Source organism: Symphodus melops (genome assembly GCF_947650265.1).
Source record: "Symphodus melops genome assembly, chromosome: 4".
Taxonomy (NCBI): Eukaryota; Metazoa; Chordata; class Actinopteri; order Labriformes; family Labridae; genus Symphodus; species Symphodus melops.
In genome coordinates, this window is record NC_136694.1 from 15,301,786 (window position 1) to 15,326,417 (window position 24,632).

Genomic DNA, 24,632 nt, shown 5'->3' on the forward strand with positions numbered 1-24,632 from the left:
TTGATCATATTCAAGAAAGATAATTTATGAAATGCAGATTATCAGGTGTTTATTGAGAGATATAATTATGTTTTTTTTTTTTTTAACCAAATCCACACACGTTTCCTCTCAAATGCATCTGATGTGAACTGTGAGAGTCAATTCAAAGTAATTCCAATACAAAGGGATGTCATAACAGGCAGCGGAGTTATTTGTGTTTCTTCTTCTTGAGACTTTCCTGTGGTTTTTGGCTGGGCTCACCACTGCTCTCTGACATATCTGGCTGCCAGGACAGAGGATTCTGTCTGTACATTGGCCATGGTGGAAGGGTCAACTAAAGTGAAGGGAAAAAATGATGACATGATTAATGTTAGTTTTACTGCCCTCCATTAACAAGATAAAATAAATCAACAATGAGCAATCATTTATCTAATAATATGTACGTTTTTGGCCTTATTTTGTACATCATTGTTAGCTACATATAAATGAGCAAACAACAATAAAACAAACAACTTACCACACAGGACACAGCAAAACCAGCCAACACGATGTACACTGTCCATCCAAACTGTTCAATGATCAGTCCATACACGAAACCAATGGCCTAAAAGAGATTACACATGATATTAGTGAAGCTAGCTGCAGTAAAGCACTGGGATGTTTTGTCATTGTTAGTTACCGCTGAGATGAGAATTATTCCCTGGAAAATCTGTTCAGCCAGTTTCTGGCCTTTATAATCCTGTGAAACAAGGACAGAGGAATCATCATATATCAAGCAGCTGACACTGAGAACACCGCAACAATCAGAACTGAGAGAGAGAGAGAGAGTCAGTCTTCACACAAAAAACTACTGTGTTTACCTCAGAGATTTGTACAATATTAAACTATTCTCAGGGGATAATGAAGAATGAAAAACCAACCAGTAAGGTAGTACAATATCAACAAGACAAGCTAAAGACTACATCTTAACCCTTATAAACTGATTATTAGTGGATGGTATCTTTACGTTAGCAGATGTTTTCTACGCTCGACTGAAACCACTGGATTCATCTTTATCCTACATATTAAATGTAAATAAATCAGCTGATAATTTCTTACCATGTGCGTTGGAATGGACTTGAACATAGACAACATGTTCCCACTTTAAATACACAAGAATAAACGGAATGAATTTAGATGAAGTAGGAGTCGTTTAACTTCCGGTTTTGAAAGGATACGTGTGTAGTGAAAGACCCCAGTTTTAAACTGGGCATGCGCAGCTCCGCGCGTCTATAAATGCTCAGGATTATAGATATACATATATACATAGATGTATTTACTGTCTATGGTATTTATCGATGGTCAGGATCAAGATCGTAGATATATGGTCAGAATTGGTTAAAGTGCCGCTTGTTGTTGAAAGATTTGGATGATGTTAGTTGAAATCTGTGGTTGCTTTAATTCATCTAGTTTAATTAAACTACACCATTATGTGTTAAATCATGGAGTAATTCATGCATTCATATATATATAATGAAGTAAAGTGGCGTTTGATATTAATTTATTTTTACAATCAGGCATGCGCACGGGCATCTATTTACTACGTGCAGAGCGGATAAAACTTGTTGTTGTTGAGTTGGCACTTGGCTCAAGCTTAATTTCCCGCACTATTGCCTTTTCCCTGTTTTATTTTGAAGCGGATTTAATGTCCTTGGTAATATTTAAAGAGTTATCATATGAGCACACACGTGTTGTGGTTTTAACACGGTGTGTTCATGCGGTGGAGCTGCAGCTGTTTGGGTTCAGCTCAGTCCATTGAGCCAGTAGACAGAAGAGGCTGTCTTCACATTAACTGCGTGCTTTCAACAGGCTGTCACTTGTTTTTAATGTTATTTTAACAAGGTGTACTGGGGGTACGGATGAGGCCATTACTATGACATTGAGGAAAGGTGAGTCATTTTGGTTGTATTTTTTCGCTTCATACGTGTGCCTTCAATTACATCTGCGTGTATGAATACTTTATAGATATGAACTGTAATAATGGTCTTACACTTGAGGACAAGTATAGTTGTACAAATAAAGAATGTGTGGCTTTCACAGTTCCCAAGCTGACAGCTGTTGCCCTTTGTAGGTACTACTACTAATAATAAGACATCCCTTTCTTGTGATTTCCAGTAAACGTGGCCATCCTTGTGCTGCTGGCTGTGGCCTTTCTAATCATCGTTCAACGTAATCTCCTTAACCTCAGTGACTTTTTACACAAGGAACACCCAGGTATTTGGTATTTCTACATTTTGTGTGGGATGGTTTACTGCATAGTGTATCCTGTATCTTAACATTAACATTTAAAAAAATTAAAGCCTGAACATGTCTATAATCCAGATGCAGGGATGATTCTTCCCTTTGAGTCGGAGCTGTCTCCTGACCTCAGACTGGAGCCAAGAAGAAAGGGAGAGGAGATCCCTGTTCTCATCACTGCTGCTGAGGAAAGACTTGGGGCTGTGATTGCTGCCATGAACAGCATCTATCAAAACAGTAAAGCCAACATTGTCTTCACCATAGTTGCCCTTAATGACACGGTGGATCACTTGAAGTGAGTTAGTAAAGGAAGTCTGTCTTGCATCCTAATGAATACCATTATCTTAGATTTGCAATTTTAATGAAATGTGTTTTTTTTTCTCTACTGAAGCTAAGAGGATTTTTGGCAATTGTGTTGGATTTACATGGTCATAGCCTTGCAAAACATGTTCTCCCTTTTTTCCCTACAGAGAGTGGCTTAGTAAGACCAAGTTGAAAACTGTAAACTATAAGATAGTTATTTTCAAGCCCGAACTTCTCAACGGAAAGATAGCCAAAGATCCTCAGATGCTGGAGGCTGCCAAACCGGTGAGCCGAATTCATAATTCATTCATAGTTAATTGTGCCAGAAAAAAGGTTTGCGTACTACTCCTTCCTTATTATAATCTCTTACAAACTTTATTTCAATGGTCTTTATTTCAGTTGACGTTTGCCAGGTTTTATTTGTCTGCATACATACCAGAGGCAGAGAAAGCTATCTATCTGGACGATGATGTCATTGTACAAGGTGAGACAACAGCATAATAAAGAGAAGTTTGGGCATAAACTTCAGAAGACAATCTGTTTTTTGTTTCTACACACTATGTAGCTCATTTACTCTCAAAATGTGTTTGCTACCTTTATGAGCAAAGGTTTTTTGAAAGGGAGTTAACAAATGGATTTTCCTGTTTTGTTGGAGCACAGGAGACATCCAGGATCTTTTTGAAACCCCCATCAAACCAGGACATGCTGCTGCTTTTTCAGATGATTGTGATTCAGCTTCTGCCAAGGGCATTGTTCGAGGGGCTGGCAATCAGGTGGGCCTTTATTACTGCTTATGAGTTGACTTTTTGGAGTAGACACAATGTAGACCGTTTCTTTGTGAATATTGTGACTCACATAAACAATTCATCTTTCCAATAGAATAACTACATAGGGTTCCTTGATTTCAAGAAGGAAGCCATCAAGAAGCTAGGGATGAGGGCCAACACATGCTCCTTCAACCCCGGGGTCATCGTTGCCAACCTGACAGAGTGGAGGAACCAGAACATCACCCAGCAGCTGGAGCACTGGATGGAGCTGAACACAAAGTATGAAAAAAAAAAAAAAAGAAAAGGCAAATGAGGCTAAAAAACAACAACAAATAAAGACTAAATTAATGTAATATTGTTCATACATTAATTTAAGTATGTAGTTGAATCTTTCTGTCAATATTAATCTGAAGTCATTGTTTTCCTCAGGGAGGATCTGTACAGTAAGACACTTGCAGAGAGTATAACCACCCCTCCTCTCCTAATTGTTTTCTACAAACGTCACTCCAGCATTGACCCCATGTGGCACGTCCGACACCTCGGTAAGTTATGTTTAGATACTGATTGGAAACAAAAAGAGTTCCAGAACATAAACATTTATGGTTTCTCTGCAAGTTATTTTTCTTCAGTAGTCCTCCAAATAATTACAAACAATACTTGGTATGAGTTTACCCTTGACTTAAAGGTCACATATTATCCTCTTTTTCAACCACTTTGAACAAGCCTCAGAGCTCCCCTAAACATGTATGTGAAGTTTCTTGTTATAAATCCACTCTGAGCCTGCACATTATCATGCCTAAAAAACTCAGCGATTACAGACCTGAACAGAACAGGCTGTGTAGCTTTAAATGTTAATTAGCTGTGTCTGATCACGCCCCTTTATGGAAAGGCTTGGGACAACTAAAGCTTTCTCTTCACCATACCTTGTTGTTTACGGCGAGAAGGCAGAACAAACACCTAGCTATGAGAGGTTCACCCACCTGGGAGAGGGCTTAGGACCCTTTATGATGTCACAAAGTGAAAAATCTCCAAACAGCCTGTTTGAGCACACGTTCTCTAAAAAGTGGAGCAGGCAAAAGATAGAGAGGATGGGCTCTTCTCATAATTGGGAGGGTTTGTAGACAGACAAAAAACCCATATTAGTGTTCTAAAAACATGGTCCCATGCATTTCGCATAGTATGTGACCCTTAAGTCAGATGTAATAGTGGTTTCCATCCCAATTTGTCTTTGGCTAAAAGCCAACATGCTTCTCTCCAACTGTTGAACTTTGCCCTTTTACACACTATTGAGGTTACTTATCTGAAGTAAAAGTATTTTCTCTTGCAAGAGACGTACGAATCAGCTGCTTATCTCATTACTTTAATTTGATCATTGCCAGATTGTTTTTCATATAAAAGTTCATGTGGCCATTATGACAATAATTATAAACAAGCCTTTTCCAGGTACAACTGGTGCTGGGAACCGATACTCTCCACAGTTTGTGAAAGCTGCAAAACTTCTTCACTGGAATGGACACTACAAGCCATGGGGAAGATCATCCTCTTTTTCTGATATCTGGGACAAATGGTTTCTTCCAGACCCCACAGGAAAATTTCTTCCTGTTAGAAGACACACAGACTGATAAATTGCTTTCAGGAAGTTTTTTTTTTTTTTTTTACTCACCAAGGCAGCCCCATCCCAGATGGACCACACTTTGTGATATCTCAGGAACTATGGACGGCCTTTTTTTTGCCAGCCCTGTACTTATCTTTATGACAGCTAAACCTGTGTTCTCACATTCTAGATCTTTTTTGAACTCATTGTAGCTTCTTCTTCCTTTGAGTACACCGTTTTGTATTTCTTTTGCCAAAAGACGAAAATCCTTTCAGATTTCTGACTTGTTGCTTTGTTACATTTAAGAGGCATGGACTGTTCCATCTAAAATGTATGACCTAAATACTTGTATTATCCCATTCAGCATTATGGAGCTAATACAACAATATGCCAGGACAGTCATGTACAAGTTTAGCTGTCTTCTAATTCTTTGTGCTGATTTACTTATATTTTCAACAAGGTGTTTTTAGGTGACCTCAGCTGTAATGGTGTAGCAGTTCGCTCTATATGTTGCTTCACACAATTACCTTCTAAGACCTTTCCTCATCAGCTGTGACAAACTCATGGTTACCTCAATTCAAAACGTCCTGTGGAAAAATGATTAATTTAAGTACAATTGGTAAAGAAATATGAAAACTTGAACTAGCAATCTGCAACTTTGAGTTAATATAGTTACGTCATTTATCCCCTCCCTTTAAATGAACTGCCATGCTCAAACTCTGCCTCAGTCTAAAGAGTGTTTTAAATTTCTTTTTTACAGACCACTGAGCAACTTTTTGCCTCAACTGTTTTCCGGTTACAGAGAAGTCAGGAGCCTTTTTCAAAATGCATTCACCTTGCTGGAGTAAATGTCCTTGTACAGAACATGACATTAAAGTTACATTTGTATCATTGTAATCTTGTGGCTTGATTTAAGCAACTGTAACACTGATCAAGTGTTTCTCACAATGACAAAACATGTCCAGTTTTCTATCTGAAAAGGATGTGAAACAGATCAGAATCGAATTAATCGAGTCATCACTAAATTCTAACAAATCTGTCAATTCATATTTAAGATCTACACTTAAGAGCAGAAGAAGAACAAAAAATATCAGACTTAGTCTTTATCAAGATTTATTACATTTACATTTGTCATCTATTTACAGTATTCTGCATGAACATATGATTACATATCAGCTTTGGACATTTCAAATCCACGGTTTTCCACTTGATATAAAGAAGCCAAGATTTGAAGCGCCACTGTTGATAGGTCTTTTCCTGGGACTACTCCCAGACAACCAGAATTCTAATTTAAAGAATATAGTCCAGGATAAAATGAAAGTCGTGTTCTGGAACCTGTCCCTCTGTCAGTTTCATTTAGAAGTAAAGACAGAAAAGACCTGAGAATAGCCTTGAACCACTCAACCAGGTGGCGGTGTTTAAAACAGCTTCAAACCCTAGCAGATAATGAGTACACATCAGAAACAGACGCAAAGTTCATTTAAAATCTGTGTTGAAGTCGTAGGCGTCGTCTGTCGTAGCTGAAGAGAGACTGATGTCGATGGGGACCGACTGGAACTGCACATGGGCTTGTTTTTCTAAAAGACAAGGGATGGTGAGAAAACAAAGCTTAATGTGTAGATTTATTTCCAATGAAGATGTTAAAAAGGCAGTTCGAATCACAACTTACTTTTGAGTGATGTCGTCTGTGGAACTTCTGAATTATCTGCCTCCTCACTAGTTTGTTCAGGCTGTAAGAAAAGCAGATGTTTCACATATTTTAAGTCAACCAATGTACAAGATAAACAGAAGATTGCTTAAAAAACAGTCCAGCCACCAGGATCAGAGTTGGATTAGAAGTCTTCATATAGAAATCAAGACTTGAATGTTTGTCCTCATTTCCAGGAGACCAGACTAACATTACACAAAGCAGCTGTAATGTCTGGCACCTTCAAAGGGGGGGGGGGGGGGGGGGGGGGGGAGACAAACAAAAAGGGGTTGGGGTACCTCATGCTCATCATTCTTCTCTTCTCCCTCTGCGGTGATGGTGCCAGCTTTATCTTCAGGGAGGTCACCGACACTCAGCAGCCCTGCAGTTGGACCTTTAGAGATGAAACTTATACTGCTGGCCTGGTTTGGGAATTTGACACCTAAAAAGAGATTTAAATTTTTTTTTAGTGAACAGACATCTGAGTTGAAGCTCTCGCACAGCGACAAGATGGAATCTACAAGCCTAAGTGAGACAAAGTAAAGCTGACTGACTTCAAGTGTTGGTGTTATTTCTGAGCCCCAAACCCCCAATGGAAACAATGGACATTGTATCGTCTAAAAATGTTTGACCTTGGTGCAAGAGGACAGCAAAACAAAAACTTTTTCCGGCAGTTTAAAACAAAGATGCTGCAGCCTTTTGTGGTTAACTAAAGGGGAAGAAATCCTAATTAAAACACTTTATACAGCTAAGCAGTTAGGACATGTTTCATATTTTTCAGAAATTAAACTGATCAGTACCTTTAAGAGTTTCCTCATTTCCTGTTTTGAGATAGTCCAGATCCCAGCCACTCTTCATCTCAGCAGCCACAGCTTCAGACATGTATGCAGGCAGGTTGTGCTTCTCCTGAGGCTTACAGTGGTAGCTCAGCTTGGCCCTGAGAAGACATGAAACCAGAGACCCAGATTAGATCACGAAATATCCTCTTGATCGACATATTTGCAGTCAATCCAGCAACAGTGTTGGGATCAGAGTTGGATTAGAAGTCTTCATAATGAAATCCAGAATTGCGTTTTTGTCCTCATTTCCACACCACCAGATTACAGCTGGCCACATTCCCTGTAGAGAACACAAACTCACCCGGTCAAATCGGCGAGGAACGCTGTGGCCGCCTGCTCGGTGTTAGGAATCCCACCCTTCTGCAGGTATCCACGTTTTTTGGCAAACAGGCTCAAAAACTCCAGCGAGTTACGGAAGTCGGGGACGTTGTACTGAAGCATGATCTAAAATAATGAAATCACAAGAGAACCGTTACATCTGTCACACTAATCCAATAGGACTTCAAATATCTTTCCTGTAATCTAACTCTTACCTGGTGCTTGTCACACTGCTTGAGCAGAGTCCTGACTGCCTCCAGGACACTCTCCTGACCCTCCTCCACCTGCAGGCTCCTCAGAGCCAAAGAGGCGGGAGGGTTGGACGGTGATGCCAAGACTCCTGGGCTGTCGACTAGTTTCACATTCTTTAAGATGTGCACCTCCTGCATAGACCTGTTGGGAATGGTGAATGGTAAAGTCGACTTCAGGAGCAAGCTTAAAATAGAAGGGAGTGAGAAAGAAGGTAGAGGTAGAGAGCGCTATGCTCACTTTGTGATGCCTCTCTGATGACCAACATTGCACGCAAGGACTCCCTTCATGGTGTTGATGAGACTGCTCTTCCCCACGTTAGGAAAACCTGAGTTAAAAGCATTGAAGATTAAAATTCAGACTTCGATCTGAAACTTGAAAAACTGCATCCAACTGCTCAACTGATTCGACCAAAAGTTAAAAAGAAAACTCTGCACCTACCAACTATGCCCACTTTGAGTGTACTTTCACTCTGCGTGTTGGCAGCAAAACGCGTTATGAGTTCAGTGAGACAATTGTTTCCAAAGCAGGCTGCTCCTCTGGATCTGTCCAAAACCTCATTCGATGGATCTATACGTCTTCTCTTTGCTTGCTGATGAAAACAGAACCAAATATTTCATTAGACTTTTAGGTGCCACTCGTCACATTATTCTTTTTTGAGAGCAGATGTTCCCACTGTCAGAACTACACAGCATGCACAGTGATAAAACATTTCTTTGTATTGTTCACAAACGCACACATCAGCTCTGCATGTAGCAGAGCCAAACAAAAATGTGGTTTGTACGTTAGTCTTGGAGGTTATAACCAGTTAGAGCAGCACAAAAGAAGCTGCATAACCTTCTCAGTCCTCCATAACACAAGTTAAGACAAAATAAGCTTTAAGACTGAGGCGGTCGTTTTTGGCCTGAGAAATAAAATGTAAACATTCAAATGAAAGGCTGCTTAGTCGTCACTTATGGGCTGCCATGCATGTGTGCTGTTGATCGTGTCTGCAGAGACCCTGTCCTCTCTCTGTATTCTGATTTTCTTTTGGTTGACACGGGACGTCTCTTGGGTGGAGAGCTATTGCGTGTCCCCCAGCCAATGACAGCGCAGAAGGGAGTTTGGCAGACAATACAATTCAGCAGTGAATAGAACAGATGTCATTAAAATGCACCTCCTACCACAGTTTTGTCCCGGATCAGTGTTGCTGCTTTGAACGCAACAACTGGAAATTCTAGTTGTAAAGACTGTATCCACCGCTCCACATTTTCCTTTGGTACCAGATCTACAACACAACGTCAAAAAATATTTCAGTCCACACAACGATTTGAATTCCATGTCACATTAGACTCAAACCTGCTCATCACTGTGTGTACTTGACTTTAAATTAACACGCGTCTGTGGAACATTTACCTATCTTGCTTAAAACAAATATCAGTTTCTTTTTGCCGCCACTCTGCAGCACTGCCTCCTCCAGCTGTGGACACCTGCAGCCCATTGGATCCCGAGCGTCAAGGACTTCTATCACTACATCTGATGCAGTAATTACCTAAAAAGGAGGAGAGAGGGAGGATGAAGGTAATCCCTTAAGTCAAACCTTTAAAATGCTGGCAGGGGTTTAGTGGTACCTTGTTTAATTCAGAACACAGATACTGTTTTGAGTTTTTATCTGGGCCAGCTCTTTTCTCTGTCAGCTGCCAAACTTCATCCTATGAAAACAAAATACATGCAAGTAAGTACACAACAGAGATCTACATCTGACCACCTGATCTTCAGTGTTTGCTTTTTACCTGTCGAGCCTTCTTCGCTTTAGGATCCGTTTCTTTCTTTGCATCTTCCTTCTCTTTTTTCCTTTTCTGGGCTCGCTCCTCTAGCTTAACTTGTCTTTTTTTTTGTTTTTGTTCTTCAATCTGTTACACAAAAATCAACAATTGATATATGATACAACAGACAATATCTTAACATGTTGGAAAATGTACTGCCAGTGTACTTGTGGTAGAAAGATATAAAAATATAATGGGCACTTGAGTGATCTTAATGCTTACTAAACGGGACCAACAGAACATCATGTTCATGTTAATTCAAATTAAATTCAAAAGGAATAAACTGTACATAGGGCTGGTCGCTGGGACTCTTTCCAATCCTCTTTCACCTTTGAGGAACAGAACCCCAGGTCACATAACGCTCCCTACTTTAGACATTTTTGGAGATGCAGTCTGCATTACATTTCTGCTGAATAAAACCACGTGCATTTCTCCAAGGCTATTGAAACAAAATACATGTAAATAGTTTCTAGCCGACCTGTAGCCTCCTCTGCTCTGCCTCCCGGAGGACCTCCTCTTTGAAAGGAGCACTGCTGGGCACGCCGGGATCCTTCTTCACTCGTTTGCTCACTCCTTTCTTGTTTGCCTCTTTCCTGAGCTTCCTGTTGTGCTCCCGGACCTAAAAACATTCAACTATAACGTCAACCAATGAGGCGAAAATAATGAATTAAACTAGGATTAGATGAGGCCTGTGTGAAAGTCTAGAATCGTTAACACGGGCCTCATTTTTAGAGTCGCATGTCAAGAGGTCCGAAACTTACCTTCTTCTGTATTTTATACCGTTTGGAACATGACACACGCTTACTTGCTTTTCTGAGCTCTGAAAACGAAAGGAAAGACAAAAAGTATAATTTTCTTTGTATAACGTTAGTTAGCCCGTGCTAATTAAACCGTTTTAAATATTCACTCAACTTGTTAAAGCTGGATAAAGTAAACTATAAACGCCTCGAGACCTTATTAAAACAAAAGACTAGGTGTAACTTCAGTTATTATATCATTGAAGGTGTTCACTTACTCGGTCGCTTCATCGTGAAGCTGCTCGCCTACCAATGTGACTGAAATGCTTTCGCACGTGGAGGAGTGCACGAGCTGGGTGTTTTGTCACTTCCGGTTCTGTCAGAGCAAATACCGCCGACTGCTGAGCTGGAGGATTCGATGCAAACACTGAACACTGTTTCTCACTGGGTAGGCAGTAACCAGAAGTTTGAAATGTTTTAAGTTAATCCTTTTTGTAAATGACGTATTTTTTAAAAATAGCCTATTGTGTTCCTACTTAAAACACATTAAGAGATGAAAAAACACATGATGCATAACTACATATAAAATTGGAGAGTTTTTTTCAGGATGTGCCGAAACAAAATGAAATACTTTAATATGCCATAAGTCTGTTTCACTGTTCACCAAAGTAAATAATTTCCACAGTACAAAGGTATAAATTATATCTAGATAGATAGTTATTGAACCAACACTAGGCTATATAACACCATAACATACTAAGAGATAGAGCCCTTGAGTAGCGTTTGGTTTACACTGATTATCGAGCCCCTTCAGGATTATTTTATTTTTATTTATGTTTTTAAATCATCTTGATTTATTTGAACAGTTAGTCATGTATCACTTGTTAAACAATAACCGGGGGGATTGTAAACAATGGTTGTTTTTGCAGTCTGCTGTCCGACCATTCAGTGGTTTCCGTCACTAATAACAACTTCATATATTGAATCCTTCTGTTGATCCTTGTGCTTTTTTAGTTAATTCAAAGGCATCAAATGAATTCAGTCTAGTTTATAACCAACCAACACATTATGCATATGTCAAAATAGCCAGCAGAATGGTTTATTTTCTCTCTTTACTTTAAAATTAAATAAATAACCTGACACACTTTCTGCTGTTTACTGCTGTTAAGTTACTGTCACTTGCTGATTTGCCCAGTTTAACAGTAGTATGAAAAGTGTAGTCGAGGTCTCCATCATCTTCAACTAAAATGTTGAAGAAGAAGAGGAAACATCTCCGGGTCACGTGATTGGGTCTAGCATCTTTTTTTGGTCCATTTTGGATGGTGGTAGGACCACGGTGCAACCCCAGAAAATGACCAAACTACAGTTTTTAAACGTGTTTCTGACTGAGCGGCTTATGCTCGCTGCGCAGGAGATTTACAAATCTGTGGAGGACACGATTTTGGAGTACCAGGAGGAGATATCTATCAGGGAGCGGGAGAACGACCATCTGAGACGCAGACTGAGAGACGCAGGGATCGAAATATGGCCAGGTTAGCTTACACTTTCACCTCTGTCTTGTTTTACTATATAAACCAAGTCCGTGGACTGCTACTTGACAGATTTATAGAACTGGGTGCACGAAGGACAAATGCACTACACTAACTCAAACGTAAAATGTAACATTACACCAAAAGCAAGTCGACGTTAGCCGTTAGCGAGCTAGCTGAGTGTAGCGTCTGTTGTTGTGGAGCGGCTAGCGCGTTAGCAACCTTTGTTCGTTAGCCAAGCAGCTAGGTCAGCCGAGGAGCCCTTTAGCCAGGTTTGTAAAAAAAAACAAGGTATCTTTGGAGACTTGTGTATTTTTTGACGTAGTCATTGTACGTATTAAGATTTAATTTGACAGAGATGGGCCCAAAAAATGACAAATAAACACCTGTTGACCCACATGTTGTTTGTTTATTCTTAACATTGAATCTCCTGAAGTAAATAAACATAATTAAATATTGCCTGAGTGTTGCTATCGATGTCATATGTTTGTTTGTTGTTTTAAATAATTAGTCGGTTGATTTCACTTGACACTAGTCTTTAAATAGTAACACTTTCAGATATCCTAGTTAAGTTGAAGTTTTTTTGACATTTTCAAGATCAAATACTTTTGGTATTCATAAGCTTTAAAGTGATTATCACACACGTGTGTTTTTTTATATTTTCGTTATTGTTGAGTGAAATAAATTAGAAGCTCTTCTCATTAAAGTAATGAATTAAACAGAGTCGTGATTGAGTTTACACTTCTGCAACAGTTTCTAGGCAGATCTCTGAGCTAAGTTAGAATTTAAACATGTGGTATATAACACCTGATGTTTCTATTAAAAACATCATCTCTTTATTCCAGTCCACACAGTTGGGCCGTTTTTTAAATTTATTTTCAATTAAAAAGTTTGTGGACATGGGTACCCAAAGTAGGAGTGTGTAATGTTTTGATGTGATCGTGTTGCCCTACTGAAGCTTCAAAGTCTCTTCCCCTTGTGTTGAACTTATCTAAGACGAGGGCCAGGTTCATTTTGATATTTATCTTTCATAAGTATCCTATGGATTTCTGTGAGTTGCAAGTCCCGTGCTGTGTATGTTGCTCTGGGTGATGGGCCCGGTTGTGTTAGCAGCGATGTAGTTAATATTTTTTTCTGAGCTTCTTCATTTTGTTGTGTCCTCAGATCGCCCGTCCATGGCACTATTGGAAGAGGAGGATGGTGAGCATCCACGTCGTGAGTGGAGTCCCAGCATGGGCCATGAAGAACGCATCCCTATTCAGATTAAGGATAAGAGAGATCTGCGTGTAAACCAAGGAGATGATCAGCTTCGTGGCCATGGCTCCTGCACCACGACAGAGAACATGTTCACTCCTCCCCGTGTTGGAAATGAATACCCTCAGGATGGCCCCCATACATCTAACCATCCTCAGAGTCAAGGTGTGGAGAACAGGGAGAGGGACCCTGGATCTCGAGGTACCTCGAGACATGTGAAGGTAGAGAGTGGAGGAGGCCACAGAGGCTCTGCTTCTTCCAACAGCGGCACACAGCCCCTCGCACCAGTTAATCCAAACTGCCCAAACGAGAACAACATTGACATTATAGGGGTGGAGAATGGGGGACAGATGGTTGGTGCAAAGGGAACTGGAAATGGAGCTAACAGAGGACAGGCTTCTCACATGCGTAATCAAGCAGCCAATGCTGTGGACTGCCCCCATCAAAAGTCCCCCCTACAGGGCCACATGTCATCATATTGCTGCAAAGTTTGTGGCGAGGCATTTAGTCACGTTGGCCATCTGCATGTGCATGTACAGGTACACACGAGAGAAAAACCTTACCGCTGTGGAGTATGCGGGAAATGCTGCAGCTCCTCTGGAAGACTTCAGGAGCACCAGCGTAGCCACACAGGTGAAAAACCATTCCGCTGTCAGATTTGCGGAAAGGGCTTCACGCAGATGGCTCACTTGAAGGTACACATGAGGATCCACACTGGGGAGAAGCCGTACAGTTGTCCTGTGTGCGGCAAGTGCTTCAGCCGCTCTGACAAAATCAAAAGACATCTCCAGACCCACAGCCGTGAGGGAACTTATTTCTCAGGGCAATGATGAAAGTTTTTTTTGTTAGATTCACCAGTTTGTGAATCATCATGATTTTGGAAACTTTCCTCCAAAAAGCTAAAAATTACTGCCATTAGGTTAAATCTTTTTTTCTACTTAACAATATTTAGGGGTTCTGCTTATCTAAGAGAGTTTCTTAAGGTGTACTTCTTCAAACCATTAAAATCTGTATTAGCCAGTTTAGTTTGTCTTTGACCTAAGTTTGTACTTGTCACTGAGCATTAAAACACAAGTTTAGTTATTAGCTAGCCTTTTTGAATTATCTAGCCTTTCCATAGTCATGATGAGCATGATGAAGTCTTCCACACATGCCTTGATACTGAGATGCAACAATGTCCAGCACAGTCATTGGCTTGTTATCAACCAGTCACTTCAGATCCACGTTTAGTGTGAGTTCAAATCATCGCATTTCACTCATGTTGTCATTGTTTTTAGGGAACTAAACTAGTGAATCTGTGTATCCATAAATCAGTCGTATTTTAGTTATCAACTTGATCACAAGAAAAAGAAGCCTGTGTTTCGTCTGACCATTCTCAGTTTTAAACTGTTGTTTTGGTTTAATGTAGCAGTGTCCAAAAAAGACAATGGCAAATCAAGAAAAGCCCCCGTTTAACTGTTGACTTGACCAACTTTGAAGAAGTCTGATCAAGCACTTATATCTATGTTAATTATTAGTTTGACTTCCTTGTTTCTTCTTTACGGCGTTACATTCTGCAGAGCTAAATACTGCCATCTCTCAGTGTCTGTGTCATGTTGTCCATTACAATATGAACCAACCTATTGTGAGTCTGCTTCACTAATTTGTTAGAGAAAGTTGCACTCTGAAATACCATTTGTCTAGATCTAACATCCATGTGGTCTTTTTTTATTTTTTTTTTATTTTTTTTTATAAAAGGTTCCTTTTTTATGGCGTGCACTATGACATCTGTCTCAGATCGGGCAGAAATTGACTCGATAATGGGGCCATACAGTATTAACTGAACCTGTCTGGGTTTTTATAGGGGGATTAGTCTCGATAAGTTTATGTTCACCCGGGTTTTCCTCTACAACAGTCATTCACACATGAGGTATTTGAGTAGGCTCAGTTGTGGTTGATTTTAAGAAGGGATTGTTTGTTTATCATGTAATCAGGTACTTCCTCTGCCAACAATAGATGCTTCAGTTCACCATTCTCCTCTCAGGACCAGTGCTGCATTCATTACATGAGGGCATACCAGACTAATGTCTGACTTCAACAGCTACATATGAAAGTCAGACGCTCAGGGTTTGTGAGTTTTTCCTCACTCTGCTTGCTGCAGCGAGGGGGAAACATTACCTTAAACATTGAAAACATTAAAGAAACATTTGCCAGCTGAATGTCCTGAGAAAACTAAAGTAAAGAGATGTGACACTTTCAGAGTGTGACAAAAGCTCTGATGTTGCTAGAGAAAGCACACCAGCCATGATGCTTCCATGTGGGATGAATGCAGCATGAGGCAACCGGAGAACGTCCTCACAGCAGACCAGCAGTTCACTCAGTCTTCTCTGGGACACCCTGCTCCCTCTGCACACTCTACTGTACAGTGTTGTACCATTGCTTATTAAATGTTATTTTTTAATAAAGTAGAAATTGAAAGTATCCCCTGTAGTTGTGTTGTGTTATATGCTACCAGAAATAACTTTTCATGATGTGGGGCTAATGATCGGTGGTTCTCTGCTGTAATAGACACCGAGGGTAACCTCCAGGGGCCATGTTCTAATGTTGTCAAGCTGAAGTTACCGCGTTTCATCAAGTTATTCAGTCTTTTGTTTTTGTTTGGAGCAGGATTGGAATAACAGATCCAAAAATGTCAGTGTTATCTGATCCCAGAAGAGAGTTGGATAAAAACAATTTATTACAACTTTGAAGTAGGTCAGACACATCGATCCTGTACAAATGTTTTATATAGCTGTCATGACATTGAAGATGAGATTGACTTAGGTAGACTTGGCCAGCTCATCCTTGTAAAAGAGATCTTGATCTCATGGGTTAATTATCTTGTTAAATTAAAAAAAAAAAAAAAAAAAAATCAACAATCAAACAAATAATTGTTTTTGTCTTTGAATAATGGTGTACAATAACAAGGCCTGGAGACAAGTGAATAAAGAGAAGGAAAATACCAGCCATTAATATTTACCACTTATAGTATAAATATTAAGTGGCAAAAAAAATAATATTTGGGGAATATAACTGGTGGTGTGAAACCTAAAGTTCATAATGATATTGACTAATGGTGATATAGTCTGGTTTACTGAGACAGATTAATGAATAAAATCTTGTGTCAACAGTAACAGCTGTGATTTTCACCCTTGTGTTGACGGCAAATGTCCAAAGTGAAAAATAACTGTTGGAGGACAAAAATCTTTTTTCGAAATCAAAGAATGCTATTATTACTGTTATTATGTTGCTGTGTATACAACAAATACCTGTTACTGAACCTGTTCAAATTCTTTTGGACAATTTTTTTAATAAGAAAAGCTTAAATTGTAAAGGGTGCACAATTCTTTTTTGTTTTGTAGTAACAGTAATGTAACACATGGTGGGGTACTTTCATTTCCAATAATAAACAAGACCGTACAACAAAATACTCAAAGTAAGAAAGTCACTACACCAATTGTTTGTTTAGTTTTCCAAGTTTTTGGTTTCATAAAATCATTCCAAAGCAAATAAACAAATAAATGACACATATACAAATTATATAAAGAATAAATGATAAATTGGTTACTAGAGTGCTTTTCTAGTCTTCTGACCTCTCAAAGCCCTTTAACGCTATATGTCACATTCACCCATTCTCACACACATATTTATTCACTCATGAAATAGGACAGCAGGAGCTGTGATCAAAAGCACAACCTTCAGATTAATTAAGAGACTACCAACTCTACTGAGCCAAAGCTGCCCCTTAACGAAAATGTGACTCTTTTTTCATTGCCATTAAAAAAAAAACTGACCCATATTGTTTATTAGCATGTTCTATGCAACCTAATGTCTTGTACTTTAATATCACAGTTTAGAAATTAAATATCTGGCAATATGACGCTTTTTGCATCACATGAAGAAAACTTTCAAGCAAAGAAAAACACATTTTTCTCGTCTCAGGGCAAAATGAGGGTTGGATTCACGACCATTCAACACTACTACCATGTTTCTAATGATACACAGCTTCATGTAAATGGGTGAAGTATCCCTTTAAGAACCGGTCAATCCTGTAGAAGCACTCCAATGTTAACGCTGACATTTTTATGATTATTAACTCTTTAGATGTAAACGATGATCACTTAGTACCGTGATATCCATCACAGTCATAACAATGTTCTCTGTTTGATGTGCTGACAATAAAGGAATGTCTACCTGCTGTCATGAGTATTGAGACCAATTAAAAAATGAAGGAGACCAACAGAGACGCCTTCAGCACAGCCTTGTTATTAGCAGATGCATCCAGATGTGCGCAGGCAGAACATGTTGGATTCCTGCTGCAGGAAAGTCCCATAAAATAAGGCCAGGAGAATGAGAAAGACGCAGCTGTTGATATGTTTCATTTTCTCACATCAAATTTCATCAACTGAAAAATAGAAGTTATTGAAGTGAAGAAGTCCTTTGTTATCTTGTGATGATTTCACCCTCTCACTGATAACATAATCAAAAACCTTTTGTGTTTCTTGGTGTCTTTCACCTTGTTGCCAGTTCCATGTGTGTTTCAGTGGCGTAGGCAAGCGTAGGCCTGGCTAACCCATTGTATGTTATCATAACTGAACTAAATTATCTGTGCTTGATAAGTGTCCTACCCTAAAACATTGACTCCATGATGCTGGAGTTGGCGTAAAAAGAAGGCTGCCAGCTCCTGGTAGGACAGAAACTGAGACTGGAACTCTGACATTATCAGCGATTTCTCTGCCTCTGGAACCATTAGCAGCACCATGACAGCTCCCATCGCGTTCGTGTTCTGCTGGATGGATTCAAAGATGGCTGCCAGCTCCTGGTAGGACAGGAACTGGGACTGGAACTCTGATATCATTGGCTCGGCCTCTGGAACCATTAGCAGTGCCACGAAAGCTCCCATCGCTAATCAATTCAGCTGGTCCTCCTTCTCAAAATGCTGCTTCACTGAGGTCGCCTTCACCCGTGGAGACACAAATGAAATTGTTTACTATTAGTGATGCCAAAAAGAGCAGGTTTAGCTAGTTGGCACTGTAGAAAGTCTTTATAAAACTCCAATACAGTGCTTAAGATGTATTGTATTCTATCCTTTAATATTGCAACACCAAACCACTCCCTGCCCAGATTACAAGTTAAAGAGAATTTAAGTTTTGTAAAAAAAATCCTGCCTGCAATTCCAATTAGTTTGTGGCTGAAATTTGTTATAGCCACCTCTGATTAGTTTTAGTGACTGCTGGGAGATACCAAGACAGGGAAAGATCTGATACTGTGTCCTTCTGTTCCTGAGTAAGTTCTTCAAGTTCAAGCTAGAATTCAGAATATACAAGATAATACACCTGTCCAGGACTTTTGCAAAGCAACGTTTTGTTGTTGTTTGTGTGTTACATACCATTTATATAATACTCTTGATGTGTAGATCAGGACAGTCCTCGACAACAACTGTTGCCATTTCAGGATCCCCATTGAACAGTACATGAATAACAGCAGGACCTAATCCTGTCACACATGGGGGCCATCATGCAAAAAGGAATGTACTATAATCCTTCCTGCAAAAGGTTGCTCTCAAGAAGCACCTCTGATCCAGCTAGAACGAGATGGTCAGGCTCACCTTCAAATAGCAGAGTTTGGCCCACTCCTCCTTTTAGTACCAACACAGCAGGGATGAAAATCACTTTAGAAATGCATGACATTAACCTGAATAGTAGCACATTTACCAAGATTCATTCTGATTCCAAGCTGGAGTTTGGATGTTATTGTTGTCAGAAAGTACTGCATCACTCCCTTTCCAACAGCAGTATCACCATCACAAATAAAAAAATAAAAAAATACTGTATACTGATAATAACACACTGAAAACAAGCTATTATGTAAACAGCATGCAGATAATCATATAATGATTAATATCAGTCAGATGACCTGATGGGAGAAGGAAACCACTAATACCATTCCATATAAGGTATATCATTAATATTAATGTAACAGGATATATTTATAATATGAACTCTATTCTACTAACCATCCATGGTATAATGAAGTGGCCATGCCCATCTCCTCACCAAGCTCTACCATTTCCAGTTGGAACCATGTTTCTAGCACACAGCGTGTAGGAGGGACTGCAGCTCTCACACTAATAACAATAGTGTGGCTTGTGTTTCAGACAACCACCCTAAAAATAAAAATATTGGCAATGACAGTAGTGCGACTTGCCTTTCAGGCAACCACCCTAATTAAATTCTCATTTGCCATCTCAACCTAAACCAGTATTTATAGAGCTTAAACAAAGGTCATTCATTTTTCCACTTTTGTAATTACACTCTCAAAACTGAAAGTTGAAAAAAGCCTTTGTGGGCTTCTTTTGCCAAAAACTCTTATCCTAGTTAAATTTATAAATACATCATGCATTCTTAACTCTCCAATAAAAGGGATAGTTTGATCAATTACCATGTCCCTTTTATATAAAAATAGCAGCCATCATTAATATTGTATGAACTACAGAGGTTTCATTGTCTAACAGCAGCTGATTGATTGATGCGTACGGTGAGATGAGATTGATCTCCAGGGATTTCGTTCAAAGGTTGATGGATCTCCAGTTTAAGCATTCAGCAAAGACACCATAACCAGAAAGTCTGGCAGAAATAATATTTTTTATAGGTTGAAGTCTGTGGTCAGTAACTTTCTGTAATGTAGGTTAGAAGTAAAGGTCTCGCCGATAGCGTGGCGGTTATGTTGCACAACCCCAGGCTATAGTCCTCATATAGTCCATCATCACTCCCTCTCTCCTCACAACATTACCTGTGTCTCTTCAGCTGTCCTATCTAATAAATGAAAAAAGGGCAAAAAAATAAGTCAAAATGTAAAAAAATGTCAGTAAAAATGTTTTGAATATATTAAATAAAGAGTCATTATAGGATGAAAAGAACAGAAAAAATACTTAGTCTGTCGTGTGTATCTAACATATATACTCTGAATTAGTTGCAAATTCATTGAGCCCTGACACTGAGTGACAGTCTGTACCTGAAGTAGTTGTGTAAATGCTGCGTGTGTCACTCGTTGCTTTACTTTGAGTGTCAGATACACGTCTACTGGACATCTATTGATTTTTCCTCTCACTCAGGGGAGCAGCATTCATCTCTTCACTATCTGCCCTGCAGGGAGCTTGTACCTGCTTTTTTTTCTGCTGCACTACAGGCCGCCACTCTGGGTCACCACACAAGACCAGATCTCAGCTGTTTTACACCACACACATTGTCACATTCAATGCATGAACGTCTTACACAGCAGGAGCAGTGATACACTCAACTTTCTCTGATCAACAGTATTTGACGTTGCCTGATCAGACATTGCCTGATAGTGATAGTATTGTGCACTTTGGTTGTACACTACTTTAAAAGATGCATTTTAAGATACTTTGATACCTTCATATAGTGCAGGTATAGCATATCAAATCATTTAGGTAACACTGCACAATGGCAAACTCCTTCTACATTGGACAATACAAGGAGTATAGAGTGACTGCAGAAAACCTTTGTAAGTTAACTTTTCCTATAAGTTTGACATCATTAATGGCATTATGAAATATTGGCAAAAATATGATTGAAGACGTTTTAGAAATATATTATATATATAATACATTGTCTCTTTTGGAACACAATGGTACATTTTCATTTGATGATGAAGATTTCTCTGTGAAATTTAATTGATTCAATAGATTTGGTGCCAAACATGATAACACACACACACACACACACACACACACACACACACACACACACACACACACACACACACACAGCAGAGGACATTAAGGATTAAGCATTAAGGACTCACACCTCACGTCTCCTGCAGCTTCAGTATGACTGATCTCTTGCACATTGATCCGTCGCTCACAGAGAGGAGGCGGCAGGATTACGCCTGTATCTGTGTGATTGTATTTTATTCTGGAACATGTGAATGCTGTCTTTACGACGAAAATGCACATTGATATATCAATATTGATTTCCTCTTCCTATTTTAGCTGAATCTAACCCTTGCTTCCAAAAAGTTACAATGCAACAAAGAAAAAAATGACTTCTACTAAAACTATGATGAGTGATATTTGGCATGGTATTTACATTGATAAAATTTAGAGTGAGATATCAAGAGACACAATTTGTAGTATTGCATTTTTTACTAGTAGAACAAAGGTTAAAATATCTATGATGATGCTGCATAGAATTCCAAGACATTGTTTTGTGTTTTCATGTCAGTGTTTGTTTTATATTTGCATTATCTTAAACCTTTAGTAATAGATGTTTTATCAATGAACACAAGTCTGATATCACATCTTAAACATCTAAAATGTTTTGCAGCTTCCTAATTAATCATCCTGTAAAAAAGTTAGAAACATGATCATTTATTCAAAGTCACGTGTCTTATTCCGTGATGAACCTAAGTCCAACTTCAAATCCCTCTATCTCTGTTTTCATTCTTACCAGCTCCCAAAGGAAATATGTGTCTCTTCAGCTGTTAATTGCTTCATGTTCATTTATTGCTCCTTTGTGTATGTTTGCTGTTTAGTGCTGGGCTCAAACTGTATAAAAAGATTTATTTTTAAATTGAGCATTGACAACAACACTACTTTCGTCTCTGGGGATTAAAAATACATCGATATGCCTCACATAAACATGTCAAAGTTTTAAACAATTTGCAAAATCCTTTGCAGGAACTGATAATTAAGATGAAGGGGAACAACATATTCACATGATGTATTACTACAACAACTGCACACATTTGATTAAAGTGATAGATTAAAGGCAATGTAAACAATTTCTTTTTGTATGTGATAGATTCAAATTTAGGACAAATTATAAGAAAGTTCACTCTTCCTTTTGATTTTTTCCCTCATAAATCACTGATGCCAAAGTCTCCCATGTCATAATAGGCTGTGGCTTTGCACAAATTAGATTTGTCAAGGGGACTAATTACAAGGCTATAAATAATCTCTTGGAAAATCCATAATAAGCATAGCTGGAGATTAATTTGTCCATAATAGGATTATAGTCCCTCGTCACAAATACCATCAACATGCAGTACCACTTTGTTTCCCGCTTTCACTGCCAGCTTTAGGGAAGCACTTCAGGAGTGTGGCTCATAAACTCATGAAGATTATTAACCCAACAGTGTGACATAAACATTCTGTTTGAGAAGAATTTATTGAAGAATTCATGTTCATGAAAGAAATATTTTAGAATGAAACTTGACCCATTTTAGAAATGGGGTTTCAGTTTTGTTCATTATTGTGTGTGCAGGCACCTCTGAAGATTACATTTGATAACTGTCAATGACATTACTTTAGGATACCAGATTCTGTCGTCTTACTCCAACATTTACATATTTAAACACAGGCCAAAGCATAGATTATTTACATACAATAATTATTGTGTCTTAGAAAAAGAAAACGTGCAAATGTCATTGCAAATAAAAATGATCTTGGGAAAATTTAAAGTACAAGTTCATCTTTTGAAGCCCATTTTTCTAATAACAGCATAATATTCGAACTTAGCTTAACAACGTTTGGTCTGAACAGAACAAGAGATCCCATTCATGTTAAAATGTCCTGTGTCCGTCATTACGTTTAAATGTAAAACATGCCATTATATGACAAATTATACTTCCATCATGACTGATGATTCAAGAGAGAAATGTGTCAAGTGTCTCTGCCCCCTTCCATATTGAACTCCATACATTGTTGATCTGCAGTCATATATTATTCTTTAAATCCTGCCCTCAGTCCGACTCTTCCCTCGCCTTTCTCTGTATATTTAACCCAATCTATACTCCTTACAAAATGATATCCTAATATCCTATTTTTCTTCTTTCCACACCTCTGCTTCCCTCCTTCTCCTCCATCTCCCGCCTCACTCTCTCTGTCCCCTTTCACCCCCCCCCCCCCCCCATAAAGCAAACAGGGAAATGTCTGTATTTTTCCACCAACTGGTGGTGATCATCTTTAAGTAGCTAAATAAATCACCCAGCATCACATTTGATGATGCTGTTAGGGACAGCAAATCAACAGAGATGACACAAAAATGGTAACAACTGTATCTTGTATGCTCTCCTTAAAACCAACTGCAGTTTAAGCAAAATGCTTTTTGTATCTTACAAACTAGAAATAAAGCTGTGGTGATCTATTTCAATTTGACTGAGGACAACTGAAGAGTATTTCAAATACAGTAGATATGGAACTGTGTGCAATTAGTCTCTAAACCCTGCTGAGAAAATGCCTGTTATCCAATCATGTCTTGGCAACCGTAACTATGCACAGCAGGTCTGTTAACCCGCAACTTACGGTAGATGTTGTAGCGATGCCTGTGGGGATTTTTGGAGGGCATTTTTCAATAACAAAAACAAGAGCTAAACAGTCAGGGATGAATTAAGCTGTGTGAGATACAAATACTATCATGCCTTGCTAACTAGCTTGCTAACAACAGCATGGTTTTCTTCTGTGTTCAGCGCATTCGTCAACCTCAGGTGTTAAAAAACTCGGTCAATACAGTGGTGCAAAAATAAATTGCAGTTCTTCAAGTGTCCACTTGAGGCTGGCTCCAAAAGACCCACAACTCCCATATACACCATAATAAAATGTCTATTTAGACGGCAGAAATTCAAATGTTGACAACCTGGAACAAAGAAGATTTTGTTCCGAGTTAATGTCTTTATTGTATTCTTGTCAATCACTCATCTATTTTCATTTTAGGAAGGATACCTGTTATGTATAACTAACAGCATGAACAATTCAACTGCAAGCAGCCCCATCAGGAGACTTAAGGTCTGCCTCAGTGTAACAGAGAAACTCAGTTTCCCAGTCCTACACAGATTGAATTAAAGTACGTTATGTATGTTAGCTTAAAGCACGTGTACATAAACTAGCTTAAATTGCTGTGCATGGCAAGCTAGGCTCCATGGCAAATGAATTAACACAAAAGGGCGGGGGGGGGGGGGGGGGGGGGGGGGGGGGGGGTGTACACAAAAAGCAAACAAACAACAAGGAAAAAGAAAACAAAGGAAGAAGGGGCAGTGGACTACAACACAAGACATAACAGACAATTTCCAGGTAATTTTGTTTAATTCTAAAACATAAACAGTGAAATATACAACAGCATATTTGACCCTGTTAAATCATCTTCAGCTGTTTTCCTGTTGTTAAGTTGCCGGAAAGTTTGACAGCGTCAGCATTTCCAATATGGCAACCATGGATGTGCTTTCAAAACAGCCCTTTAGAAACCACTGGGTGATGT

The 24,632-nt window shown here is 39.0% G+C and overlaps 4 protein-coding genes across 4 annotated transcripts; 2 read left to right on the plus strand and 2 right to left on the minus strand.

Annotated features, from left to right (window-relative positions):
• Positions 1-35: 35 nt before the first annotated feature.
• Positions 36-1,213, minus strand: spcs1 (signal peptidase complex subunit 1). The gene is made up of 4 exons (XM_079340782.1): positions 1,078-1,213; positions 659-718; positions 497-583; positions 36-313 (listed from the first exon to the last, which is right to left on the minus strand). The coding sequence occupies exons 1-4, from the start codon at positions 1,111-1,113 to the stop codon at positions 188-190; spliced, it is 309 nt and encodes a 102-aa protein (XP_079196908.1). The 5' UTR covers positions 1,114-1,213; the 3' UTR covers positions 36-187.
• A 93-nt stretch (positions 1,214-1,306) lies between these two features.
• Positions 1,307-5,817, plus strand: glt8d1 (glycosyltransferase 8 domain containing 1). The gene is made up of 9 exons (XM_079340771.1): positions 1,307-1,907; positions 2,134-2,232; positions 2,341-2,551; positions 2,727-2,844; positions 2,959-3,043; positions 3,220-3,332; positions 3,439-3,605; positions 3,756-3,868; positions 4,770-5,817. The coding sequence occupies exons 1-9, from the start codon at positions 1,892-1,894 to the stop codon at positions 4,946-4,948; spliced, it is 1,101 nt and encodes a 366-aa protein (XP_079196897.1). The 5' UTR covers positions 1,307-1,891; the 3' UTR covers positions 4,949-5,817.
• Positions 5,818-6,016: 199 nt separating this feature from the next.
• gnl3 (G protein nucleolar 3) lies at positions 6,017-10,942 on the minus strand. Its single transcript, XM_079341472.1, has 15 exons — positions 10,834-10,942; positions 10,580-10,638; positions 10,297-10,437; positions 9,786-9,905; positions 9,624-9,704; positions 9,409-9,544; positions 9,177-9,280; positions 8,455-8,605; positions 8,254-8,341; positions 7,980-8,157; positions 7,748-7,890; positions 7,408-7,544; positions 6,907-7,049; positions 6,590-6,650; positions 6,017-6,497 (listed from the first exon to the last, which is right to left on the minus strand). The coding sequence occupies exons 1-15, from the start codon at positions 10,844-10,846 to the stop codon at positions 6,397-6,399; spliced, it is 1,656 nt and encodes a 551-aa protein (XP_079197598.1). The 5' UTR covers positions 10,847-10,942; the 3' UTR covers positions 6,017-6,396.
• Positions 10,943-11,790: 848 nt separating this feature from the next.
• LOC306821959 (uncharacterized protein) lies at positions 11,791-15,798 on the plus strand. Its single transcript, XM_079340628.1, has 2 exons — positions 11,791-12,087; positions 13,249-15,798. Exons 1-2 carry the CDS (start codon positions 11,907-11,909, stop codon positions 14,166-14,168), a joined length of 1,101 nt encoding a protein of 366 aa, XP_079196754.1. The 5' UTR covers positions 11,791-11,906; the 3' UTR covers positions 14,169-15,798.
• Positions 15,799-24,632: the final 8,834 nt, after the last annotated feature.

Coding starts and splice junctions, on each gene's coding strand:
- spcs1 (XM_079340782.1), bottom strand. CDS start 1,113: ATGTTGTCTATGTTCAAGTCCATTCCAACGCACATG. Junction 719..1,077: donor AGTCCATTCCAACGCACATG/GTAAGAAATTAT, acceptor CTTGTTTCACAG/GATTATAAAGGCCAGAAACT. Junction 314..496: donor GTTTTGCTGTGTCCTGTGTG/GTAAGTTGTTTG, acceptor CCTTCACTTTAG/TTGACCCTTCCACCATGGCC.
- glt8d1 (XM_079340771.1), top strand. Junction 2,233..2,340: donor TTTACACAAGGAACACCCAG/GTATTTGGTATT, acceptor TCTATAATCCAG/ATGCAGGGATGATTCTTCCC. Junction 2,845..2,958: donor TGCTGGAGGCTGCCAAACCG/GTGAGCCGAATT, acceptor TCTTTATTTCAG/TTGACGTTTGCCAGGTTTTA.
- gnl3 (XM_079341472.1), bottom strand. Junction 9,545..9,623: donor TGTGTTCTGAATTAAACAAG/GTACCACTAAAC, acceptor CCTCCTTTTTAG/GTAATTACTGCATCAGATGT. Junction 6,651..6,906: donor AGAAGAATGATGAGCATGAG/GTACCCCAACCC, acceptor CTTTTCTTACAG/CCTGAACAAACTAGTGAGGA.
- LOC306821959 (XM_079340628.1), top strand. CDS start 11,907: ATGACCAAACTACAGTTTTTAAACGTGTTTCTGACTGAGCGGCTTATG. Junction 12,088..13,248: donor AGGGATCGAAATATGGCCAG/GTTAGCTTACAC, acceptor TTGTGTCCTCAG/ATCGCCCGTCCATGGCACTA.